Source organism: Cloeon dipterum, chromosome 2 (genome assembly GCF_949628265.1).
Source record: "Cloeon dipterum chromosome 2, ieCloDipt1.1, whole genome shotgun sequence".
NCBI lineage: Eukaryota > Metazoa > Arthropoda > Insecta > Ephemeroptera > Baetidae > Cloeon > Cloeon dipterum.
In genome coordinates, this window is record NC_088787.1 from 24,645,718 (window position 1) to 24,665,136 (window position 19,419).

General features: G+C 40.9%; 3 protein-coding genes across 9 annotated transcripts; 2 read left to right on the forward strand and 1 right to left on the reverse strand.

Annotated features, from left to right (window-relative positions):
* Positions 1 to 1,513: 1,513 nt before the first annotated feature.
* On the reverse strand, positions 1,514 to 9,311 carry dsh (Segment polarity protein dishevelled). Of its 6 annotated transcripts, XM_065477479.1 has the most exons (17): positions 9,041 to 9,310; positions 8,794 to 8,863; positions 8,610 to 8,737; positions 8,480 to 8,556; positions 8,219 to 8,278; positions 7,920 to 8,072; positions 7,404 to 7,638; positions 7,162 to 7,290; positions 6,977 to 7,104; positions 6,833 to 6,919; positions 6,442 to 6,576; positions 6,218 to 6,385; positions 5,399 to 5,617; positions 5,228 to 5,344; positions 4,510 to 4,704; positions 3,121 to 3,219; positions 1,514 to 2,466 (listed from the first exon to the last, which is right to left on the reverse strand). In XM_065477479.1, exons 1-17 carry the CDS (start codon positions 9,199 to 9,201, stop codon positions 2,417 to 2,419), a joined length of 2,211 nt encoding a protein of 736 aa, XP_065333551.1. In that variant the 5' UTR covers positions 9,202 to 9,310; the 3' UTR covers positions 1,514 to 2,416. The 6 variants fall into 6 exon arrangements, with proteins under 6 accessions (XP_065333551.1, XP_065333555.1, XP_065333550.1 ...); XM_065477483.1 differs by lacking the exon at positions 6,833 to 6,919 and having other exon boundaries at positions 9,041 to 9,311; XM_065477478.1 differs by having other exon boundaries at positions 6,833 to 7,104; positions 9,041 to 9,311.
* An 859-nt stretch (positions 9,312 to 10,170) lies between these two features.
* Positions 10,171 to 14,067, forward strand: Zyx (Zyxin). 2 transcript variants are annotated; one of them, XM_065477485.1, is made up of 9 exons: positions 10,171 to 10,402; positions 11,161 to 11,304; positions 11,426 to 11,600; positions 12,098 to 12,261; positions 12,486 to 12,699; positions 12,756 to 12,925; positions 13,069 to 13,247; positions 13,314 to 13,434; positions 13,506 to 14,067. In XM_065477485.1, exons 2-9 carry the CDS (start codon positions 11,167 to 11,169, stop codon positions 13,635 to 13,637), a joined length of 1,293 nt encoding a protein of 430 aa, XP_065333557.1. In that variant the 5' UTR covers positions 10,171 to 10,402; positions 11,161 to 11,166; the 3' UTR covers positions 13,638 to 14,067. The 2 variants fall into 2 exon arrangements, with proteins under 2 accessions (XP_065333557.1, XP_065333556.1); XM_065477484.1 differs by having other exon boundaries at positions 10,173 to 10,402; positions 12,002 to 12,261.
* Positions 14,068 to 15,111: 1,044 nt separating this feature from the next.
* On the forward strand, positions 15,112 to 19,216 carry ATPsynbeta (ATP synthase, beta subunit). Its single transcript, XM_065477880.1, has 7 exons — positions 15,112 to 15,273; positions 15,846 to 16,019; positions 16,559 to 16,855; positions 17,039 to 17,223; positions 17,580 to 18,074; positions 18,408 to 18,587; positions 18,647 to 19,216. Exons 1-7 carry the CDS (start codon positions 15,156 to 15,158, stop codon positions 18,764 to 18,766), a joined length of 1,569 nt encoding a protein of 522 aa, XP_065333952.1. The 5' UTR covers positions 15,112 to 15,155; the 3' UTR covers positions 18,767 to 19,216.
* The last annotated feature ends 203 nt before the right edge of the window (positions 19,217 to 19,419 follow it).

Here is a 19,419-nt window from a genome sequence, read left to right on the forward strand (position 1 = left end):
TTTGTGTTTATTTAAAAATATATGCTACAGTTTATTGAGTCTCTTATCATCTTTGAGGCTAAAAGTAAAATGGGTAAATATAAATTTTGTTAATTGTCAAATTCTTCATGACGTTTGATCATTATATGTTAGATTTGGTAGTCCAACTTCAAAGGCTTAAAATTTAAACACAACAATCAATGCTGTGCACTTAGACTTAAAAATTTGTGAAAGGAAATTAAAATTTTTTCACTGTTATGGTGTTTTGGGATTTTCCAAATTTGCTTTACGCGGCTTTCTTTACGCAGACAACTTGGTAAAAATTAGCGCTTTTTGCAGGTTGCATCTATTTCAATTTCAATTCAGTATTATTTCTCCTCAAAAGTCATAATATATTATTTAAATAAAAATCATAATAACAAATATTCACATTTGGGAGAAATAAGGCTTTTAGTAGAATAAGCGATAAACTCGCTGACACTCGCGATCAAAAAAGCAGCAACATATTTGCTACTAATTCAACCACTCAACACATTGCTTTAACTAAAAACATTTGTATTTATTTTCAATTTTTCATAGGACCGATTATCAACACACTTATACAATAATTATGCCAAACGAAATAACAAATAGTAAAGAATAATAAATACAACAATCACGCACAAACGCTCCGCTATATGAATAATATTTTTCGTATTTAAAAAACTGTTCGTCTGTTTTTAAACAAAGACGGAAACAAGATTAAGTAGCAATGAACTGACCTAGTAATAGTTGCTTAGGCCGTAATAATTAAATTTCAAATCTCACTAGTGATTTCGGAAGTATTTTTCTGCAAGATTCGCTAAATAACTTGAACTCAAATTTTCTCATGTTCCAAATTCCAGTGATTTCGTTCGAAAATCTGCTTAAGAACGGCGCGACGCGTGGAGCCGACCATTAACGCGTACACGTGCGTCATAATGCGACACGGTGATCCTGATCCTGTCCTCTTTCACCATGGGTGGATGTCAACTGCTCTCAGCCTCTCAGAGAATTTTCGTTATTTCCAGGGTGACAATTAATTCCATTCAAATTTTGAAGGTAGTTCAGATTTCAGTGGTCCAAGCATCATAAAGCCCTGAGCTTTTCCGTGAAGAAAGCTATAACAGCTTCCGTGAAAGTGAAAGAATTGACATCAACAAACTTTGTTATTAAGAAAACTCAGTATTTTTTGCATTTTCTCATCTTTTAAAGTGCTTCCGACTTTCTTCTTATATTTTAGATTGGAGTTTAATTCATTCTAAATTATCACAGCAATCTGAGGTAGGAGCTTTGCGTTTTTTTATTTTAATAATTTCTTTCTAATAAGTTTAAAATTACTGTCCTTTGCAGCATTTCTCCAGTTTGTAACTTAAGTTAATCTCTCCTGAAGCTCCTGATATCCCAGAATCTAAATATATAGTCTTATGATGGACAGATAAGATGGTTTTAAAGTCAGCTCAAGGATGAATTATTGACCTGTTCATTCAATAAGTTTTTGATAGAAAAACTACGATTTCAATTATAATTCTCCAAATACAGAAGATTTTCAATTTATTTTCATAATGTATGTACACCTTACAAGATTAAATGTATATTACTTAAGAAGAGCAAAAAGTTTGACAATCTTAATGAATTTCCTCTAATATATGCAAATGCAAGCTCTCTTGCTGTATGAAGCTTTCACAAAAATTGATCACATTTTCAATTCGAACGTCTCTTCGCATTCCAAGAGAGAGAGAGAGAGATAAAAATTTAAAACCACACACCAAGAGTAGCTTGCATTTATTGAAAACCCTGTTGTTAAGTTTATCTCTTGTTGGCAACTGCGCTGACCGAGTTTTGAAAATGAAGGAACGTAACTTGCGGTTCAGAGTTGGCAACAACATTCACAAAAAATGAGGTAGGCGTAAAGAAAACAGGGAAATGACCGGAAATGCTGTTTTGTTTTAAAAGTTAATATATTGCACGAGATTTCCTGCTAGTCAAAGTTCTAAATCCCTGTATAACGCGGGCAGCTGCTCTTTTTTACATTAACAGCTACGCTTGTGAACTAAATTATTAAGTTTTATTATTATCTTCACGGCGTCTTCGATGGCACAAATTTTGAACCACTTGAGCAGAAAAATTCATACACAGACAGTTAGAGTATGCAAGCTGATTCCTCTTCCTTCGTTCAAGTCTTTTGGCGGCGATAACAATTAAACAAGCTATAATGGCATCTGACTAAAAATTAAAAGCACTCGACAGATTTGATTCCCGTGGCCGCGAACTTTGTGCAAACAAGAAAATGCAGCACGACAAGTTTAGTCTGTATGTGCTGCCACTGCGAATAAATACTTGCGAGCAACAACAAATTATTATCGTATACAAGAAGGTCAAGAAAAGTTTTTTCTGCGGTTGTGAATCGGCAGAAGCATCAATTGTTGTTGTTGGAGAAGTTGTACTCCAGAAGATCTATGCTCTCATCTGCAACGAGCCAAAAACAGCGGAATTGGTAAACCTGGGGCAAAAGATTTGACGCGGCAATAGCGCTGTTTTTCTTTTTTTTTTTCAAAATTCAGTTATTATAAGCCACTGGTTAAATGTTCAATCTGCCAATTTTCATCTGGAATGTTCTATCAAATTAACGGACAATAGAAACCAGGTTTAAATAAAAAATTATGCAGTTGCTTCACTATTTTGAAATTGAAAAATCATTTTCAAGAACACGCAGCGTAAATGTTCGAAAACCAGAAATGAACTTAATTTGCCTTGGCTATGGATCTATTTTATGGCAACGTAATAATTTTATATATATTCTAACCCATCAACTCGGTCTTGGTTTTTAAAGCCTCTCAATCTAAAATTGAACAACAAGAATAATACATTCCACATGCCAAGGATTTAATTTAATTATTTTTTTGTATCATAATCAATCATTCCAGATGGATCAGCAGCACCAATTTTTAAATCAAATTAATCCGCAATCAGTGACAATTTCAAGACGATAATCAACAAGGTGGCTATTCTGATAACCTAAGAAGCTCTGGATTGGTAACCCAAGTCAAAATTTTCGGCAGTTTTTCGGTAGAAAATACAAAATAAAAATCCCCTTAAAGTCTCTTTAAGAGGGAGACTCACAGGTGTGCATGGGAGACGAGTGGTGCTGGTGTTGTTGGTGGTGCAGCACTTCGTTTTTGTTATTGGGATGTGCGGCTGTGTTGCTGCGGATTGGCGAGGCTGCGGAGGAAAGGCGCAACTCAAAATTTGGCCATTTTTCACTCCCACTTCTAGCGCCAGCAAACGAGCAAACACAAACACTCTACTCAATCACTACTTTTGCTTTGCCAAAATGGGGACAACAAAAATAAATGTACTAGCAATAGGAATACATAAGTTGATGGGCGGTTTTCAAAAACGGATTCTACTGCTGGCATTCCACAATGACAAAAACAACTAAAAGGGAGGTGTCCAAATGAAAGAGAGGCCATTGTTGTAAAATCACAGGATATTTTATACAGCTTTGAAAGGTTACACATCGAATGATAGCTAATTAATCTAAGTATATTATGTAGAATTGCTTTTTTAAGTCTATTTACACTATGTGTGTTAAAAATGGCGAGACAGCTGTTCATTCAAATTCTCACTTAAAAGTTATAAGTAACTGAATTGGCCCTGAAGTCATTTCTTTCAAAAAGAGAGTCTGAGTATTTGATAAGCGGCCCGGCAGAAAAGGAAGCGAAATCAAATTCTAATCGGCTAGTCAGGCATGGAGTGCGCGAGAACTGCAAATTTAACCAAAAAAATACGAAATCACAACTATCAGCATTAACTTAAATTTTGTTTCTAAAACAGAACCAAGGGTTATGAATAAACACAGAGGAACTTTTGAAAAGAGGGTTAGCCAGCCGATTGGAAAACGTCCATTTAAAAAACGAGGAATCCAAGAAAGGAATGCAACAGTTAGAAGTAGCACGATTCGCTTTTTGATCTCCAAGCTTTGGAACTAACACGTTGTGGTAATTTTTGGCGTCCAATACAGAATCAACATAAGAAAAAATCGCGCCATTTGATATTTGGAACGATTGCAACCAAAAGATATCATCTCTCTCAAAAGCACTGGTTAAATCAGAAATTATGGATATTAAAATGATAGTGTATCAAACCGTTTGGCGTTTATCAAATCTAGTTTGATTTTAAATGCATATGTTCACTGCAGGGAGTGCAAAACAATGTAACCTCTTTAAAAGTTGCTTGACTATCGCTGGAGACCAAAGCAAAAACGTCGCACCTCGAAAGAATAAAAAGACAAAGGGAAAGTGTGACAGGCACTACTAAATAAACAGGTTTCTCCTCATCACCATGCACAAAATTAATAATGATAATAATTATGTACAACAAGGACATGCAGCTAAAGGGCCTACACCAGTACAAGAAATCTAGAAACTTCGCAATTTGTTGTCCCAGCTTGTTGACAAACAAACACGAGTCGCTCTTTTAAGGGTTACATGACGTCAACGAAGAACTCACAGGGATTGCCCATGGCCATGCGGAAAGACTGTCGGCTGCCAGACATCTCCTCAGGCACATGCTGTAGCTGCCGGCCTCCACCGCTCCCGCTTCCAGCACTTCCGGCTCCGCTTGCCGCTCCCGCGGCCGCTGTTGAGCCGCTCTGTTCAGAGCCGCTTGACCGAGAACGCCTTGATCCCGACTCACTACCAGCCCCTAAAATGTAACACTTGCTTTAGCAGAAGTGAAGGAACTTATGCTTAAATGACACTATTAAAATGTGATTGTTCTTGAAGCGAATCCACAGTAGAGAACTGATTTTGCAGAACCTGAAAGATTAGACTGCAAAAAGAAAATCATTCAATCTTGAATGAGTCAATAATAATAAATCTAGCAGTTTTTTTTATTTTAAATAATTTTAAACTTAGTGCAACAAAAAAAACTCAAAAGGAAATGGCTGATTTTTTATTAGTTGAACATCAAGCGTGTCAATTAGAGCGTGATAACATTAAAAAGAATAATAATAATATACTAAAAACTTATCAAGCTTGAGAATTGAATGTTCGAGTTTAATTTTTGTCCTATCCTTATCAATTTCTACAATCAGTCTTAATCTTAATGGGTCTTTATTTAACAACAATCAGGCAACTCAATTGTAAAATTTACAAAATTATAATATTCTTGAAACTTTCAGAAACTCTGCGTTCTTCCCGGATATTGTTTGAATCGAAAAACAAACCTTGCTGGTGAGGTGACGCGGGTGGTAGGGGTGGTAATGCAGGCGGAGCCCCAGTCACGGGAGCCCTGATGGCCGACCCGACCAAACTGGCAGCTCCATCTGATCCACTGCTGCCTCCTGAGGATAAAAAGTGAGTCAGCATAACCATTGAGGCTCCTTGGCAAAGCGTACCTGAGGTGGAGCGTGCCTGTTCCTCCTCAAAACCATAAACGCTGGGATCGTTGGCATAGTTGAAGGGCATAGGTGCGTAGCCCGAGGCGGGGTGCGACAGGAATGTGCCCGCGTATGGCATGTGCCCGCCTCCCCATGGTGCCGGCGAGGTCGAGCTTGGTGGTGGCAGCGGTCCCACAGACACTGATTCATCCTCCTGCAGCTTCAGGGTAGACATTGCTACAAAAGTGGATAATTTTGTGTAAAGCAGACCTCTTTCAAATGAGTATTTTTCATTAATCGCCAAAAACAGGTTTGTTTGGGACACAAATGAGGAAGGGATTTAAGTAATGCATTATTAAAGGTGCAGTAATAAACTTCATTCTTTGATCTTTAATAATTATGCAAGTTTGATTAACTAAAGTTATTGTCTTCATATGCCGACATGAAGTTCTAACACAAGATTTCTCAACCTCTAGTTCATTTTGTAAATAATGTAGAAGTTGAGTTACTTGTCGCATTTCAATCATCTGACACCTACTCCTACAACTGGTTTTCCCGACTTGATGGTCCACAGGCCGCTGGCCCTGGACAACCTGAACACCGGACTTATGACTGGTGACATGGAACCTGGCCATTGGACAACCCGGATTGCCTCATCTGGCAACTCTAGCCGTCACGCCGGACTGACTACTGATTAGACACCGACATAGAGAACAACTACTCAGCGCGTGACAATCTACATTGATCTGAGCCTGTTATAATTACTCTGTTTCATTTAATCTCATGAAATTTGTGTATATTCTTGCTGCTAAATAATTGAGCCCATCAGGTACTCACATCCGCAGAGATCACCAAAGACGTAGTAGCACTGCTCTGAGAAGGTTATCTTGTTGACAGTGTGCCTGATGTAGCCGGCCTTCAGCATTTGGGATGCATACTTGCGCGCGTCCCTCCGATCGTTGAAGCCCTCAACGTGGGTGTTGAGCCAGTCGACCACGTCGGCGCCTTCATTGAGCCAAGCCTCAGTGTAAGTATTTTCATTCAGTAGTAGGTATATTTACCAATAAATGCGTTCGGAATGGTAATTTTCAGCCACAATCTGTCCCTGACTTCCAACCCAGAGTCCGGCCTGGCCATCACCCGCACAATCGTGGGCATATCAGTTCTTACAGTCAAATGCATCTCTTCTGTGTTTCCTTCAAGTATTCAATTAGTTATATATGTGGACATCAAAGCAAGATTCATTAATTTCCACTAGCAGCTCCAAGTGGGAATTTTAAATTTTCTCTGTTACTCATAGCAATTATTGTTACTCTATCACAATGCGTATAAGAGCTAAATGAGATTCCAACTTATTAATAATTAAAATTCTAAGGTTAGGCAGGTTTCATGAATTAATAGCCTTGAAGCCATTATTTTAGCGGCATTAGTTTGGATTCAGGTGATACCTACTTTGGTCACAATCAGGCATACTAGACGTGATTGATGAACTGGCAGATGTGATCGTGCTAACTGACTCGGGTCTAATTGGAAAGTCGCCTGGGCAAGGATTGTTAAGGCTCACAATTAGTTCGCATCCTCCAACCTTACTCTTACCTCTGATGGCGGCTGTGTGAGCCACCCAGGCCCCAGGGTCAATGGGCCGCACTGGTTCAGTCCGCGGTATCGTAAAGTATCCTTTGGGATTTGGCTCCCAACACTTGGCAACTACCAACTTAATTGGCCTGAAAAATCAATCTTTTGAGCATCTCATCTGCCAAGGGATTTTGGTAAATACGCACCCTGGCTTCTGGACCACTTCCCTGAGGATGTGGACAGCCTCGTCGTTGCTCATATTTTCGAAATTAATGTCATTGACCTGCAGAATCATGTCTCCAGGTTCAATTCGACCGTCCAATGCTACCGCCCCGCTGTAAAATCGCAAGTTCATGAATTTCTGTTTTTTTTTTCAATTAAAATTTGTCGTATTGATCAGTAAAGCGTATAAATGAACCACAAAATGAATAAAAATGGTTCAACTAACCCTTTCATGATTGAGCCGACGTAAATTCCGCCGTCGCCGCCTTTATTGCTTTGGCCTACAATGCTAATTCCTAGAAAATTGACTGCGTCCATGTTGAGAGAGACAGTGATTATGTTAAGTGACATGGTGGAGTCTGTGATGGATGAAAACGAGGATGTGCGCGACATTGGAGGCATCCGGTGCCTCCTTCGACGCGGCCGCCGCCTCAGGTGCGCCCTAGACACGCTGCTGTGTTCTGCAAGCAAGCACGAGTACGTCTCAGATAGAGAAAATCACTAATTTACAACCCAAGGTTAGCATAACGCGAAGAAAATACTATAATATGAATTTAAAACTTGGTTTGAACCAAACACTGCATCAGTTTAACACAATTTTAAATGAAACCTTGGGATTGGGATGAAATGAGAAAGTTATGCAACATGCAGTGCCTGCTTATTTGCGATATTTTATGAGCAGAATTTAGATAGTACCCGAGTTTCTCTGGGATTTACAATTGATGTTAAAAAAATGACCTACCTGTGGTAGTAGTGATGTGAGAGGTGGCGTCGTCCTCAGAGTCGAGACAGCTGGTGGTCTCCAACTCAGAACTGATCATGGAGGAGCTTTCATAGCCGTGTCCAGATCTCTGATGCCTGCCTGACTGGCCGTTTGCTCTTGGTCCTTGCAAGCCTTAAAAGGAAATCGCATTAAATGTTGCGCGCGTTTCGCAAGGCGGCGTGATAATTAGGCCTTTTACGGCAGCTTGACATTTTTAAAAGAAGCAGCAATTAAAGAGGAGTAGATACAGCCAAAAATTTTCTCTACACAAGACTCACCATTGTATTTAATGTATCTATCGTATTTTTCCGCGTGGTGCCGCGTGGGTCTGGGGCCCCCTACAAGAACAAAACAACACTCAAAATAGACACGTGCAGGAGCAGAAACGAACATAATGTATGTAATAGAAGCAGGTGCCAGAGCAAATAAATTAACGTCAGATAAAAATATGAAACATTGCGGGAAGAACCCTGCACTAGAGCTATAGTGATAATATTTTACACGTTTAAATCGGTATCGGAAAACGCCAAATTATTTACCTGGCCTCGAGCTGATAATAGACTCAGTCTCTGTACAAGTTGAGTCCTCCATTGTCCTCGTTTTAGTGTGCGGCACTCTGTAAAAGAATGGATAGAGCCAATCCCATATACAAAATCACAGGTTCCAGACCTGAAATTTGTGGTTTGATTCTCGATGACGACCTGCTGCTGCTTAGGGTCTGAATGTGCTGCACTGTCCGTACACTGGGACGCACCGTCCGACCTGTCGGACACGCTGCTGCCTTCCGCGGAAACAAGCTGTGCATAAAACTCGTGTTTATTTCTTTCAAATCAAAGCTTATAGCTACTATTACCCATGATACGACGCGCCCGTTGAAACAGGGTAGGTGCGAGTCATCGTCGACGATTTCTTCTTTGACGACCCTGCAAAAAGGTCAGTAAAGATTTACTTGGGAAAACCCCTCTGGGTGTAAAGAACAAAATGTTCTCAAAAGCTTAATTTCGGCACGGAATTGTCATAGACGAGCGAGGCGAGGGAAGGTAAGGACTGTCGAGGGTAAAAACCGGCTCGAAAGAGGGATGCATGAGTAAAAAACACACCCGAAGTCATCGTCCATAGACTTGAAAAAGAACTTAAAGTTGGGCCGATTGAGGATGTTTTTGAAGTCGGCAAGGGTGACCCGCTCCGGAGGAATGGCCAATTTCACCAGGTACGGCGTCTCTTCATCGTCAATGTGGTAAATTATCTTCGTTTCCTCCATCACGAAGATCAAAATCGGACGCCTATTAGAGACACGGCAGACGAGTCATAAACAAGATTCTCAGGAATCACCCATATAAATGCAATATGGCTGCTGACACTGATTTGTGTGATGACACACTGTGATGCCAACATGATGATGGTATTTCATGAACGGATTTTGATGTTTTCAGGAATTTTCATAAACCTGAAATTTAAAACAAATGGAAAGTTAAATTTTACTTCAAGGGAACCTTTAGTTATTGAATATTAAAAATCAGTTTCTGCATAATGGGTTGTTGTAGTGAACTTGGTTGAGTTGGCATTGCTATTTATTATACAAAAGACCAACAGCTCCGTTCACTTGCCTCCTCTTTTGGGTCCTGCACATATTTATGAATTGAAAAGAGCCATTATTCTTTCCTTCTCATTGTCTCCTTAGATTTTTCCCAGAAGGCTTTCCGAAAAAATTTACTACCGAAAATCTTTTCAATACAATAGCAATCTTTTATGGCCCCGGTAATATGAAAAATCAAACCACGTTAAAAGGGTTAATTTAGAAGCGAGCAGGATTTTCCCAACGTCTGCTTTTATTTGTTTATCTATTTATGTTTCAACGGGAAATTTGTTGAAAGGGGGCATGTGGTCGATTCCTTGAGTCTCCCCCTAACTCCTGTAGTTTCTCAACAAATCTCTATTCAGTGGAAATACATATTCACCATGATGTATTTTTTTTATCTCCACTGTGCAAGCTGACAATGAGATTCAAATATTTTTTAGTCAGGTCGGGAGAATAAATCATTTTAAATCCCCGGTAAAAGACTAAAAGGAAAGAAGGAATAGCTCGAATAGCTAGAATTTGACGGCTATCTCGGCTTTAGCCTCTTTGTCTCGTCTCCTTTCTGAATACTGTTCTAGTGGTCTACTGCTGCAGCTTCAGATTCAGATTGCCAGGCGAGGCGTCAGACCTGTGCTTGTGCCTTCGGTCGAGCGGTGAGAGGTGGGAGGATTGCAGGTAGTCGGCGGGTTGTGCTACCAGAGCAAAAGAGAGAGACAGACAAGTGCCCCACCCCCTTCTGGCCAAACAATTTCCACTCGCATGCAGCACAGACACAGACACTCAGCTCGCTCTTTACTCCGACTCAAGCTGCTCGTGCTCTAGTCGGGCTGGGAAAGCAGTGCTTTCCGCCTCCTGCTTTCCACCGATCCTTTTCCGTTGCCAGGTGAGTCCTGACCCTCGCGGCGGCGGCCGCACACCACCAGGGCCGACGGCCAGCGCGCGCCCCAGGTCTCTGGAAGGTCCGCCCGCCTATCCCTTTCGAGACTTTTCCGAAATAACATTCGCTCTGCTAGTGACGAGGCGGATTTGAAAGGCGACCTGACTGCGATTAGTGAAGCAGGTCGCGGTTGAAAACCCTGGGTGTTTGCTCTGCGGTGACGGTTCGGATGACAGTTTGATTTGCCTTTTGTGTGTCACTCCTGTGATTCATCCCAACAGGCGACATACCGCACCTTTGTTTCCTTAAACGTGCAATACAAAATTTAAAATTTAATTGGGTGTTAAAATAACTTTTTCTTATTTTATTAGCTCGAATTTTCCTCCAAGTTTTCTCCTATTCGAAAAATAATAATTTATTTATTGATAACATTTTTATTTTTTCATTCATTTATTTAAAAATATTATTATTCCTGTCATAAATTATTCCAAGTTTTAAAAAGCTCATCTTCTATAATTTGTACACTATCTAATCATTAAATTAATCAGGCAGTTGATATGCTCATGTCGTCAGGCGAGCCACACACCAGTTAATTGTTTGCTTTTGCAGCTGCCTCGTGCACTTGCTCAAACAAGTGTTCTTATTTTTTTCCTTGTTATTATTATTATTGCGGCGTCGTTTCAATTGATAACGGCCGAGGTCTAATTTGTCAGCACTCTGGCAAACAAACTTTGACTTTAACGTTAGCGTTGGTCGACTTGCAGGTCGCTATGGCCACCAGTGCAGACCATCATCTCTTGCAGCAGCAGCTGTCCCAAATGTCGCTCGGAGGTGGCGTTTACCAGCAGCCGCAGAGGAAGGTTGCTCCTGCCGTGCCTCCCAAACCCAACAAGAAACCGCAGCCGCTGGTACGAAATGTCGTGACAAATGTCGCAGACTGGTTTTCCGCTTTCTCTTTATCTGCGGTTTGCGTTTTGTCACTCTTTTCTGTGTCAAATTCTCTGATTTACAAGCTGCTTGCTCGCGCAGGTACCAAGGAGTGTGAGCATTAAGAAGCCGACCGAGCCGTCTTACAGCACTGTCCTCCACGCCCAGACGGCCGGCTCGAGTAGACTCTACTCAAATCTGCCACCACCGATGGAAGAAAATACCTACGGCGGCTCCACGGCCACTTACTGCAACCTCCCGCCGTATAGCAGCAGAGGTGAAAAAACGGTGTTAATATATCATGTTTCAGCAGATTTAAAAACACAAAATGCATGATTTAGAATTAAGCATATTAAATAGCTTCATGCTTTGCGTTTGTGAGTTACAAACACGCAAAGACTTACTCCTAGCCTGAAACAATTTAAACTATGACGCAAAGGCACAAAGTATCAGTTCGTGCAGAGGAAGTGCTAATATATTTCACATCCACACGTCAACCTAGATTGGTCTAACAAGGGCATTAAATTTGCAAGCTCCCTTAATTGATGGGAGTTTCTGCTAGAGTGTCATTCACTTTGCATGGCAACAAGCTCAAACAATAATTTATTTACAGTAGCTTAAAAAAACTGTAAATTTTATGTGGCTGAACACAACCTCAAATTTTCAATTAATTCCCAGAGGTTGATGATCTGCCCCCGCCTCCCCCAATGAGCACCCTGAGCCAACTGAACACGGCCGGGCTCCCACCACCGCCTGATGATCTCCTGCCCCCAGCCCCTTCCTCGCCGGTGAGCTCGAGCTACTCGGAGTTGCGGCGAGCGCACCCCACCCCCCAGCAGCCAACCCAGGTGCAGATGCCAGTGGCTCAGCAGGCCTCGCTCCAGCAACACCACGGTGGATACTACCCTCAGTATAACCCCTACGCGCCTAGCTCTCAGGTAAATATCTGAAAACATCAGCAGCCTCTCTTATTTTAATAATTTTTGCTCGATTGATTTGCACTTTAACTTTATTTTCGCGGCTGGCAAAGGGAATCTGTCACTTATGTGAGACCACTTATTTCTTTATTTTATCTTATCATCCATTTTGATCGAAAATTCATGCAGTTGAACATTACGCACACCAAAATTGCGTATAATTTAATCTTATTGCAAATTTCCAGACATCCTCCACCTATGAGTCAATTTATGAGCCGATCAACCCTCGTCCCGCGAGCCAGCTGTCCTCAAACTCTAACTACTCTCTGTACGCGCCCTATGTGTCGAAGAACAGGGCGCAGCCGCCCTCTGAAAGCGGCAAGGAGGCTGAGGTTGACGCCCTTACTGATCTCTTACTGCAGTCAATGGACTCAGCTAACCCTGACTCAGACTTTTATGGTACTTCCGCTCCCTGAAATCTGATCTTTTCTATTCTTATGAGATCGGCTTTTCAGGCATGTGCAGTCAGTGTGGAGAACGTGTGGTAGGCGAGGGCTCAGGCTGCACGGCCATGGACAAGATATACCACATCAGGTGCTTCACGTGTCACCAGTGCCAAATTCCTCTACAGGGAAAACCCTTCTACGGCCTTGAAGGCAAGCCCTACTGTGAAGAAGATTATCTGGTAAGTTAGATACCCAGCTGATTTTTTACATTGTCTTTATTTGGCATTCAACCAGCTGTACTTCCTCCAAAGATATTAAAAATCTCAAATTCACTGTGCGATAAGCAAGCAGTCATCAATTCGTAAATTTCTGTTGAACACAGAATACTCTTGAAAAGTGCTGTGTCTGCCTGACACCAATCCTGGACAGAATCCTGAGGGCGACAGGGAAGCCATACCACCCAACCTGTTTCTGCTGCGTTGTGTGTGGACAGAGCTTGGACGGCATTCCATTTACAGTGGACGCTACCAATCAAATCCACTGCATTGAAGATTTCCACAGGTAGGCCAGGCCGCAAATCTTTGTTTTATTGAATTTGTTGGCTCATATTGAAATGCCTAATTATAGAAAATTTGCTCCTCGTTGCTGTGTCTGCCGGCAACCAATCATGCCTGAACCTGGCGAAGAGGAAACCGTCAGGGTAGTCGCCTTGGACCGCAGCTTCCACGTCAACTGCTATAAATGCGAAGTAAGTACACCACCAGCATTTATTAGTAAAAGTGTTCAGTAAAATAAGTGGTTTTTGCAATTTCTGCCTAGGATTGCGGCCTAGTTTTATCCTCTGAGGCTGAAGGCAGGGGTTGCTACCCCCTAGATGATCACGTTTTGTGCAAAGGGTGCAATGCTTCTAGGGTGCAGGCGCTCACATCCAAGATTGCTACTGAGTTGTAGAAATGATAGAATGTGTACATGTCATACTATTGCTGGCATTCCAATGAGAAAGTTGATTTATATTTTGTTGTTATGAAAGTAGCTTTCCCAGCGGCCATCGACGGATTTGTTGCACTTTATGCCGCCTCTTCTAAATTGTTCTGCTGTGAATACCTACTATTCAATTTTTGTATGTACATTGCAAACATTAAAATTATAAGTGTCATGCTGAAATAAATAAGTTCAAATTATGGATAAAATTGTATGCATCATGTGAAATCAAGAAGTCCGTTCGACAAAATATATTAGTGTAAGTGGCAGTATTATCTTTACGAATATGATGTTTCGCATGATGTGTTAGTCTGACCTAAAGACAAATTATAAAACAAAATTGTGTTCAATATTTTGACTGCTGCTAATTTTAATTAATAAAGTTAATTTGATCCAAACATTGTTTGTGTTTCAAATTACTGAAAACAACTTTCAATCAATATGTACGGCAATATAATATCACTGATCTCGCTCTCAAAATTTTGAAAAGAAAACCTAAGTTTATCTCACTTTGAAAACACACTGCACTAAAAATTAATATAGTGACAAGTCATAAAAGAAGAACAACATTTTTCTAGGTAGTTATTTTTTGCGAATATATACCGCCAACAATGAATAGTGAATAAAAGGCGTTATTTTCCTGTACCCATATAAAACATATATTTCATCATTTTTTAATTACCTCTAATTATATTAGCTGCTATGATTGCAGTCCTATTATGGAGAGCTTCAGCTTAGAAAAATGGAATCATGAAAACTGAAATTATTTGATTTGAGCTGCAAACTATACACAGGCACAGATAATAAATTTCCTCATTATACAGTTACTACAGTGTCCGCATTTATTTCCATCATCTTTCGTCAATTTACTAACCATTTTAACATAACACCAGCAAAACATTAATAATATATTCAACTTATTTTTACATATTTCAAATTTTAGAATTCAAAATATTATGTTAAAACAAATAGTACAAAAGCTTTGTTATTGAAAAGAATAATTAAAACGTAATTTTATATTTACACCACACAGCAATTAGTTTTATGAATATCATATTATATTATATATTATTATAATATAATTATATTATATATTCTTTCAATTATAATGCTTTTCCTTCTTGTGAACATCAAAATCCAATAATCAACCACAAATAAAAGTTTTTTCCTAAAATAATTTCGATAATTTCATTGCTATTATAATAATATTATATTTTTTCCGACGGCTTCTACCTTCCGTTCATCAGCGAAAAAATGAAAAATAAAAATACTAGAGCGCAAATAAAAAATACAATTATTTTACTATTATAATTTTACGAATTTTACTTAACTGCCGTTATACAATACTCTAAAAAAATCCATGATTCAGTTCGCGGGCATTGAAACTATCTTGGTGGTGGCGCATTAGTCGGCATGTGAGTGAGTGCGCAGACGTGACACGGCGGCTGTGAAAAAGTCACGTGACCCTTCCCTGTTCTCATCTGCAAAATGTGGAGCGCGGTTGCACGGGCTTCTTCGGGTGTCCTCCGGGGCTTGAAACCAGCCCTTGGTGCCCAAAGCATTAAAAGCGAGACCGCCAAGGCTCTCGTTGGCTTCGGCTCCAATAGTAAGTTGATCGATTTGGGGAAATTTACGCCGAAATCGGCCGATTCCGGGGGCGACCTTGCGTCGACCGCCGGGTGCCTCCATAACGGCCGCTGTCTTTGGTCTTTCCCTCTGAAAATTCAATCTCTACACTTCTAATTCATATTCTAATCGCTTCCCCGACGCTATTGGAATGGAATTTGCCTTATCTCAGCCGGTTCCGCTGGAAAATTGCCCAATTTTCCGGCGTTTTTCAGCCACCGGAAGTTAGTCTGCGGCCATCTTGTGTCTGAACATATGTACAAGATTGTCTGGAAAAAAATTTTAAAGGCTTTTTTATAACCCCCATTTCTTTTACCAAGCACAATTTTTGGTGATTGAAGCAGAGTTCCTTTGGTTTTGAAATGGTTTTTCTCAATTCTGCCTCCTACAAACTGTCGACCTTTGCTCCATGTCTTCCTGGCGTGTGCGGCTCTTAATATGTAATAATCCAATCCTAAAGTAAAACTACCATACCATAATTTAATTAAGAATGGGCACAATTATTAATGAAAAGGATTAATTTATTTTACGAGTTTCATCTCTTTCTTTCAGACCGCAGCTATGCCAGCGCTGCACCGAAAGGCAAGGGCATCAGCGGCCGTGTTGTGGCCGTCATCGGTGCCGTTGTCGATGTCCAGTTCGACGACGACCTTCCTCCCATCTTGAACGCTCTTGAAGTGCAGAACAGGTCACCAAGGCTGGTTCTTGAAGTCGCCCAGCACTTGGGTAATACTCAATTTGTTTTGGAATAGAGATGAGAGAAAAATAACTTAACTGGGACACTCATTCATTCATGATTGCTAATAATTTGCACAGATTCAGACAGCTGATTAACTCTTGGCACTAAGTTGTATATTAAAAAAAATACCTTGGATAGTTGAATATAGGTCGCTGAAAATATTTTTCGTTCACTTATCATGTCAATAAATTAAAGGCCTCTTCAAGTTGAATTTTTGAAAATATTTTTCTCTGTTATAATGATGTGGTCTATGTTAGAGCTGAGTTTAAATGAGTGCTTCGCAATTGCTGCTGTTTCATTTAAATGCCAACTATTTCATAATTTAAAAATGAACCCAACTTCAAAGTGTCCTTCATCTGTCCGTTTTTCTCTGAATATAATAAAATGATGAAAACTCGACGGTCTTCTGAACTAGAATGATCGAAAACCACTTAAACCCTAAAACCTGATTAAACCTCGTTCCATGCCTTTGTACCTTACCTCTAGTGTGAAACGTTACCATAACCATTTGAGTCTTCCTCACCAGGTGAGAACACCGTGCGCACCATCGCCATGGACGGTACCGAGGGTCTTGTGCGAGGCCAGCAGGTGCTCGACTCTGGCTACCCCATCAGGATCCCCGTGGGTGCTGAGACCCTGGGCCGCATCATTAACGTGATTGGCGAGCCCATCGATGAGCGCGGCCCCATCAAAACCGACAAGTTCGCTGCCATCCACGCCGACGCCCCTGAGTTCGTTGAGATGAGCGTTGAGCAGGAAATTCTGGTCACTGGTATTAAGGTTGTCGACCTGCTCGCCCCCTATGCCAAGGGTGGAAAGATCGGTACGTTGTGTAGATTCCTCTCTGATAACCCTATTTTGTCTAAAATGATGAGAACTCGACGGTCTTCTGAATTAGAATGATAGACAAACTCTTATAACCCTAGTTATCCTGATTCGATTTTTTTTCTTAGTCATTGGAAATTACAAAGGTGTGTCTCTGACCTGACCTAATTTCATATTTTAGGTCTCTTCGGTGGTGCTGGCGTGGGCAAAACTGTGCTCATCATGGAGCTGATCAACAACGTTGCCAAGGCCCATGGTGGTTACTCTGTGTTTGCTGGAGTCGGAGAGAGAACTCGTGAAGGAAACGATTTGTACCACGAAATGATTGAGTCTGGTGTGATTTCCCTCAAGGACAAGACCTCCAAGGTTAGAATCTAAGAGATTAAATATCAGACTCCGTTTCTTTAATTTTTGTCGAAAGGTGATAAATTTTAAGTTGGAACCTAACATTGAAAAATGTATTATGACTTCACGATTTGTGTAATACCAAGTTCATAAATGTGATATTGGTTAACTTGTTTTACAGAAGTGAAGGAATATGATCAAATTATTGCAACATTTTGGGAGTTTTAACAGTGCGTTAAGCCACATTGATTTTGGAGGTTTCTTTCAAATGGAGGTTTCTTGTGTTTTCATTCATACATTCTCAATTAAGACGCTCACACTTGATATAAATTGAAAACTTAAACACTGGTCTTAATCTGGACTTAATTGTGCTACAGGTCGCCCTTGTATATGGACAGATGAACGAGCCCCCTGGCGCTCGTGCCCGTGTCGCCCTTACCGGTCTGACAGTCGCCGAATACTTCCGTGACCAGGAAGGACAGGACGTGCTGCTCTTCATTGACAACATTTTCAGATTCACCCAGGCCGGTTCCGAGGTGTCTGCCCTGCTGGGTCGTATCCCCTCCGCTGTCGGCTACCAGCCAACCCTGGCCACTGACATGGGTACCATGCAGGAGCGTATCACCACCACCAGGAAAGGCTCCATCACATCCGTGCAGGCCATTTATGTGCCCGCTGACGACTTGACGGATCCTGCTCCTGCCACCACCTTCGCTCACTTGGACGCCACCACCGTGTTGTCCCGAGCCATCGCCGAGCTGGGTATCTACCCCGCTGTCGACCCTCTTGATTCCTCCTCCCGTATCATGGACCCCAACATCATTGGCGCTGAGCACTACAATGTTGCCCGTGGCGTCCAGAAGATCCTCCAGGTTAGTGATTGTTTACCTATTTACAAGAAATTTTAGGACATAATATTATTGTCGTTAAAATTATCAATTGGCATCCCCTTGGTTTATTTAAAATACTCTTCCCCCTTTTGGATTGCTTAGGCCTCTGTGTACTGATTTATTACAAGTTACGGAGGAATCTGAAAACTCAAAGTTTTTTACGTTTTTAAACTTTTTCCATTGGCGATGTTCTCTCCATAGAATGTTTTGCTCTTTGGAATCTTAAACTGAGCTCTTAACATTCATATTATTTTATTCTCTTCAATCTTGATAGTTTAGATGGTCTTTTTCTGACATTTTACATTCAAATTCCAGGACTACAAGTCTCTCCAGGATATCATTGCCATCCTTGGTATGGATGAGTTGTCTGAGGAAGACAAGCTGACCGTCGCCCGCGCCCGCAAGATCCAGAGGTTCCTGTCCCAGCCCTTCCAGGTCGCTGAGGTCTTCACTGGCCACGCTGGAAAGCTGGTGCCTCTTGAGGAGACCATCAAGGTACTTAATTTCTACCTTCCCATCGTGAATATGTCTTAACTTTAATTTTTCACCTGCAGGGATTCAAGAAGATCCTTGAAGGAGAGTACGACCACCTCCCTGAAGCTGCATTCTACATGGTTGGCCCCATTGAGGAGGTCATTGCCAAGGCTGAGAAGCTGGCCGAGCAGACCTCGTAAGAGCTGCGCTGCTCACTATTTAGTTTAGTAGTCGCAAATGAAATGCCATCTTTGAGCAAATGTGAAGTACTCGACTCGGCCTCCGGAGTTCTCCGCTGGACGCCATCAGCCCCCCTCTAAATGGCCCTCGAGAGCTCCGGCTGCTGACTTTGAGTCTAAACGCTGCTACGCGATAAGGGTATTTACAAACTTGAGCAGATTACCAGAAAAAAGAAAGAATAAACATGGCAGGCGGTGTGTGACTTGAACGCTAAATAAAACTGATTTTCATCCAGCCCTTGCAACTGCAAAAATTTCACCACAACACTCTTCTTACAGCATAATATTGTTGGTACTTGAATTCCAAGTAGGTTGACTGTTTCTTTGTTGTTATTGTACAAAAAAGTGAGGAAGAAAACGAAAGAAATAAAACATCCGTATTGATATAAAAAATATCAATGAAAAATATAACCTGAGAGCGTTTCTATTTGCGAGTTACCATGCATTCGTCAAAATGAATTACATGAAATATAAGCATAAGATACATAACATTTAAATTTGATTATCTAAGTGACGTCAATTTTTTATATCATTTGATCTACATTAATTATATCTTAAAATTCACTTGAATGAGTCAATTCAAGTTGACCTAAATTGCAAAAAAAAAATAAGTA

Bases quoted from the DNA above. Each gene is read 5' to 3' on its own strand.
- ATPsynbeta (XM_065477880.1), top strand. From the start codon at position 15,156: ATGTGGAGCGCGGTTGCACGGGCTTCTTCGGGTGTCCTCCGGGGCTTG. The intron at 15,274-15,845 runs GTAAGTTGATCG...TCTTTCTTTCAG, and splicing joins CGTTGGCTTCGGCTCCAATA to ACCGCAGCTATGCCAGCGCT. The intron at 18,075-18,407 runs GTTAGTGATTGT...TTCAAATTCCAG, and splicing joins GCGTCCAGAAGATCCTCCAG to GACTACAAGTCTCTCCAGGA.
- dsh (XM_065477478.1), bottom strand. From the start codon at position 9,201: ATGGAGGAAACGAAGATAATTTACCACATTGACGATGAAGAGACGCCG. The intron at 7,291-7,403 runs GTTAGTTGAACC...GCGATTTTACAG, and splicing joins GTCGGCTCAATCATGAAAGG to CGGGGCGGTAGCATTGGACG. The intron at 7,105-7,161 runs GTGCGTATTTAC...TTGATTTTTCAG, and splicing joins GAAGTGGTCCAGAAGCCAGG to GCCAATTAAGTTGGTAGTTG.
- Zyx (XM_065477484.1), top strand. From the start codon at position 11,167: ATGGCCACCAGTGCAGACCATCATCTCTTGCAGCAGCAGCTGTCCCAA. The intron at 11,305-11,425 runs GTACGAAATGTC...TTGCTCGCGCAG, and splicing joins ACAAGAAACCGCAGCCGCTG to GTACCAAGGAGTGTGAGCAT. The intron at 12,926-13,068 runs GTAAGTTAGATA...TGTTGAACACAG, and splicing joins ACTGTGAAGAAGATTATCTG to AATACTCTTGAAAAGTGCTG.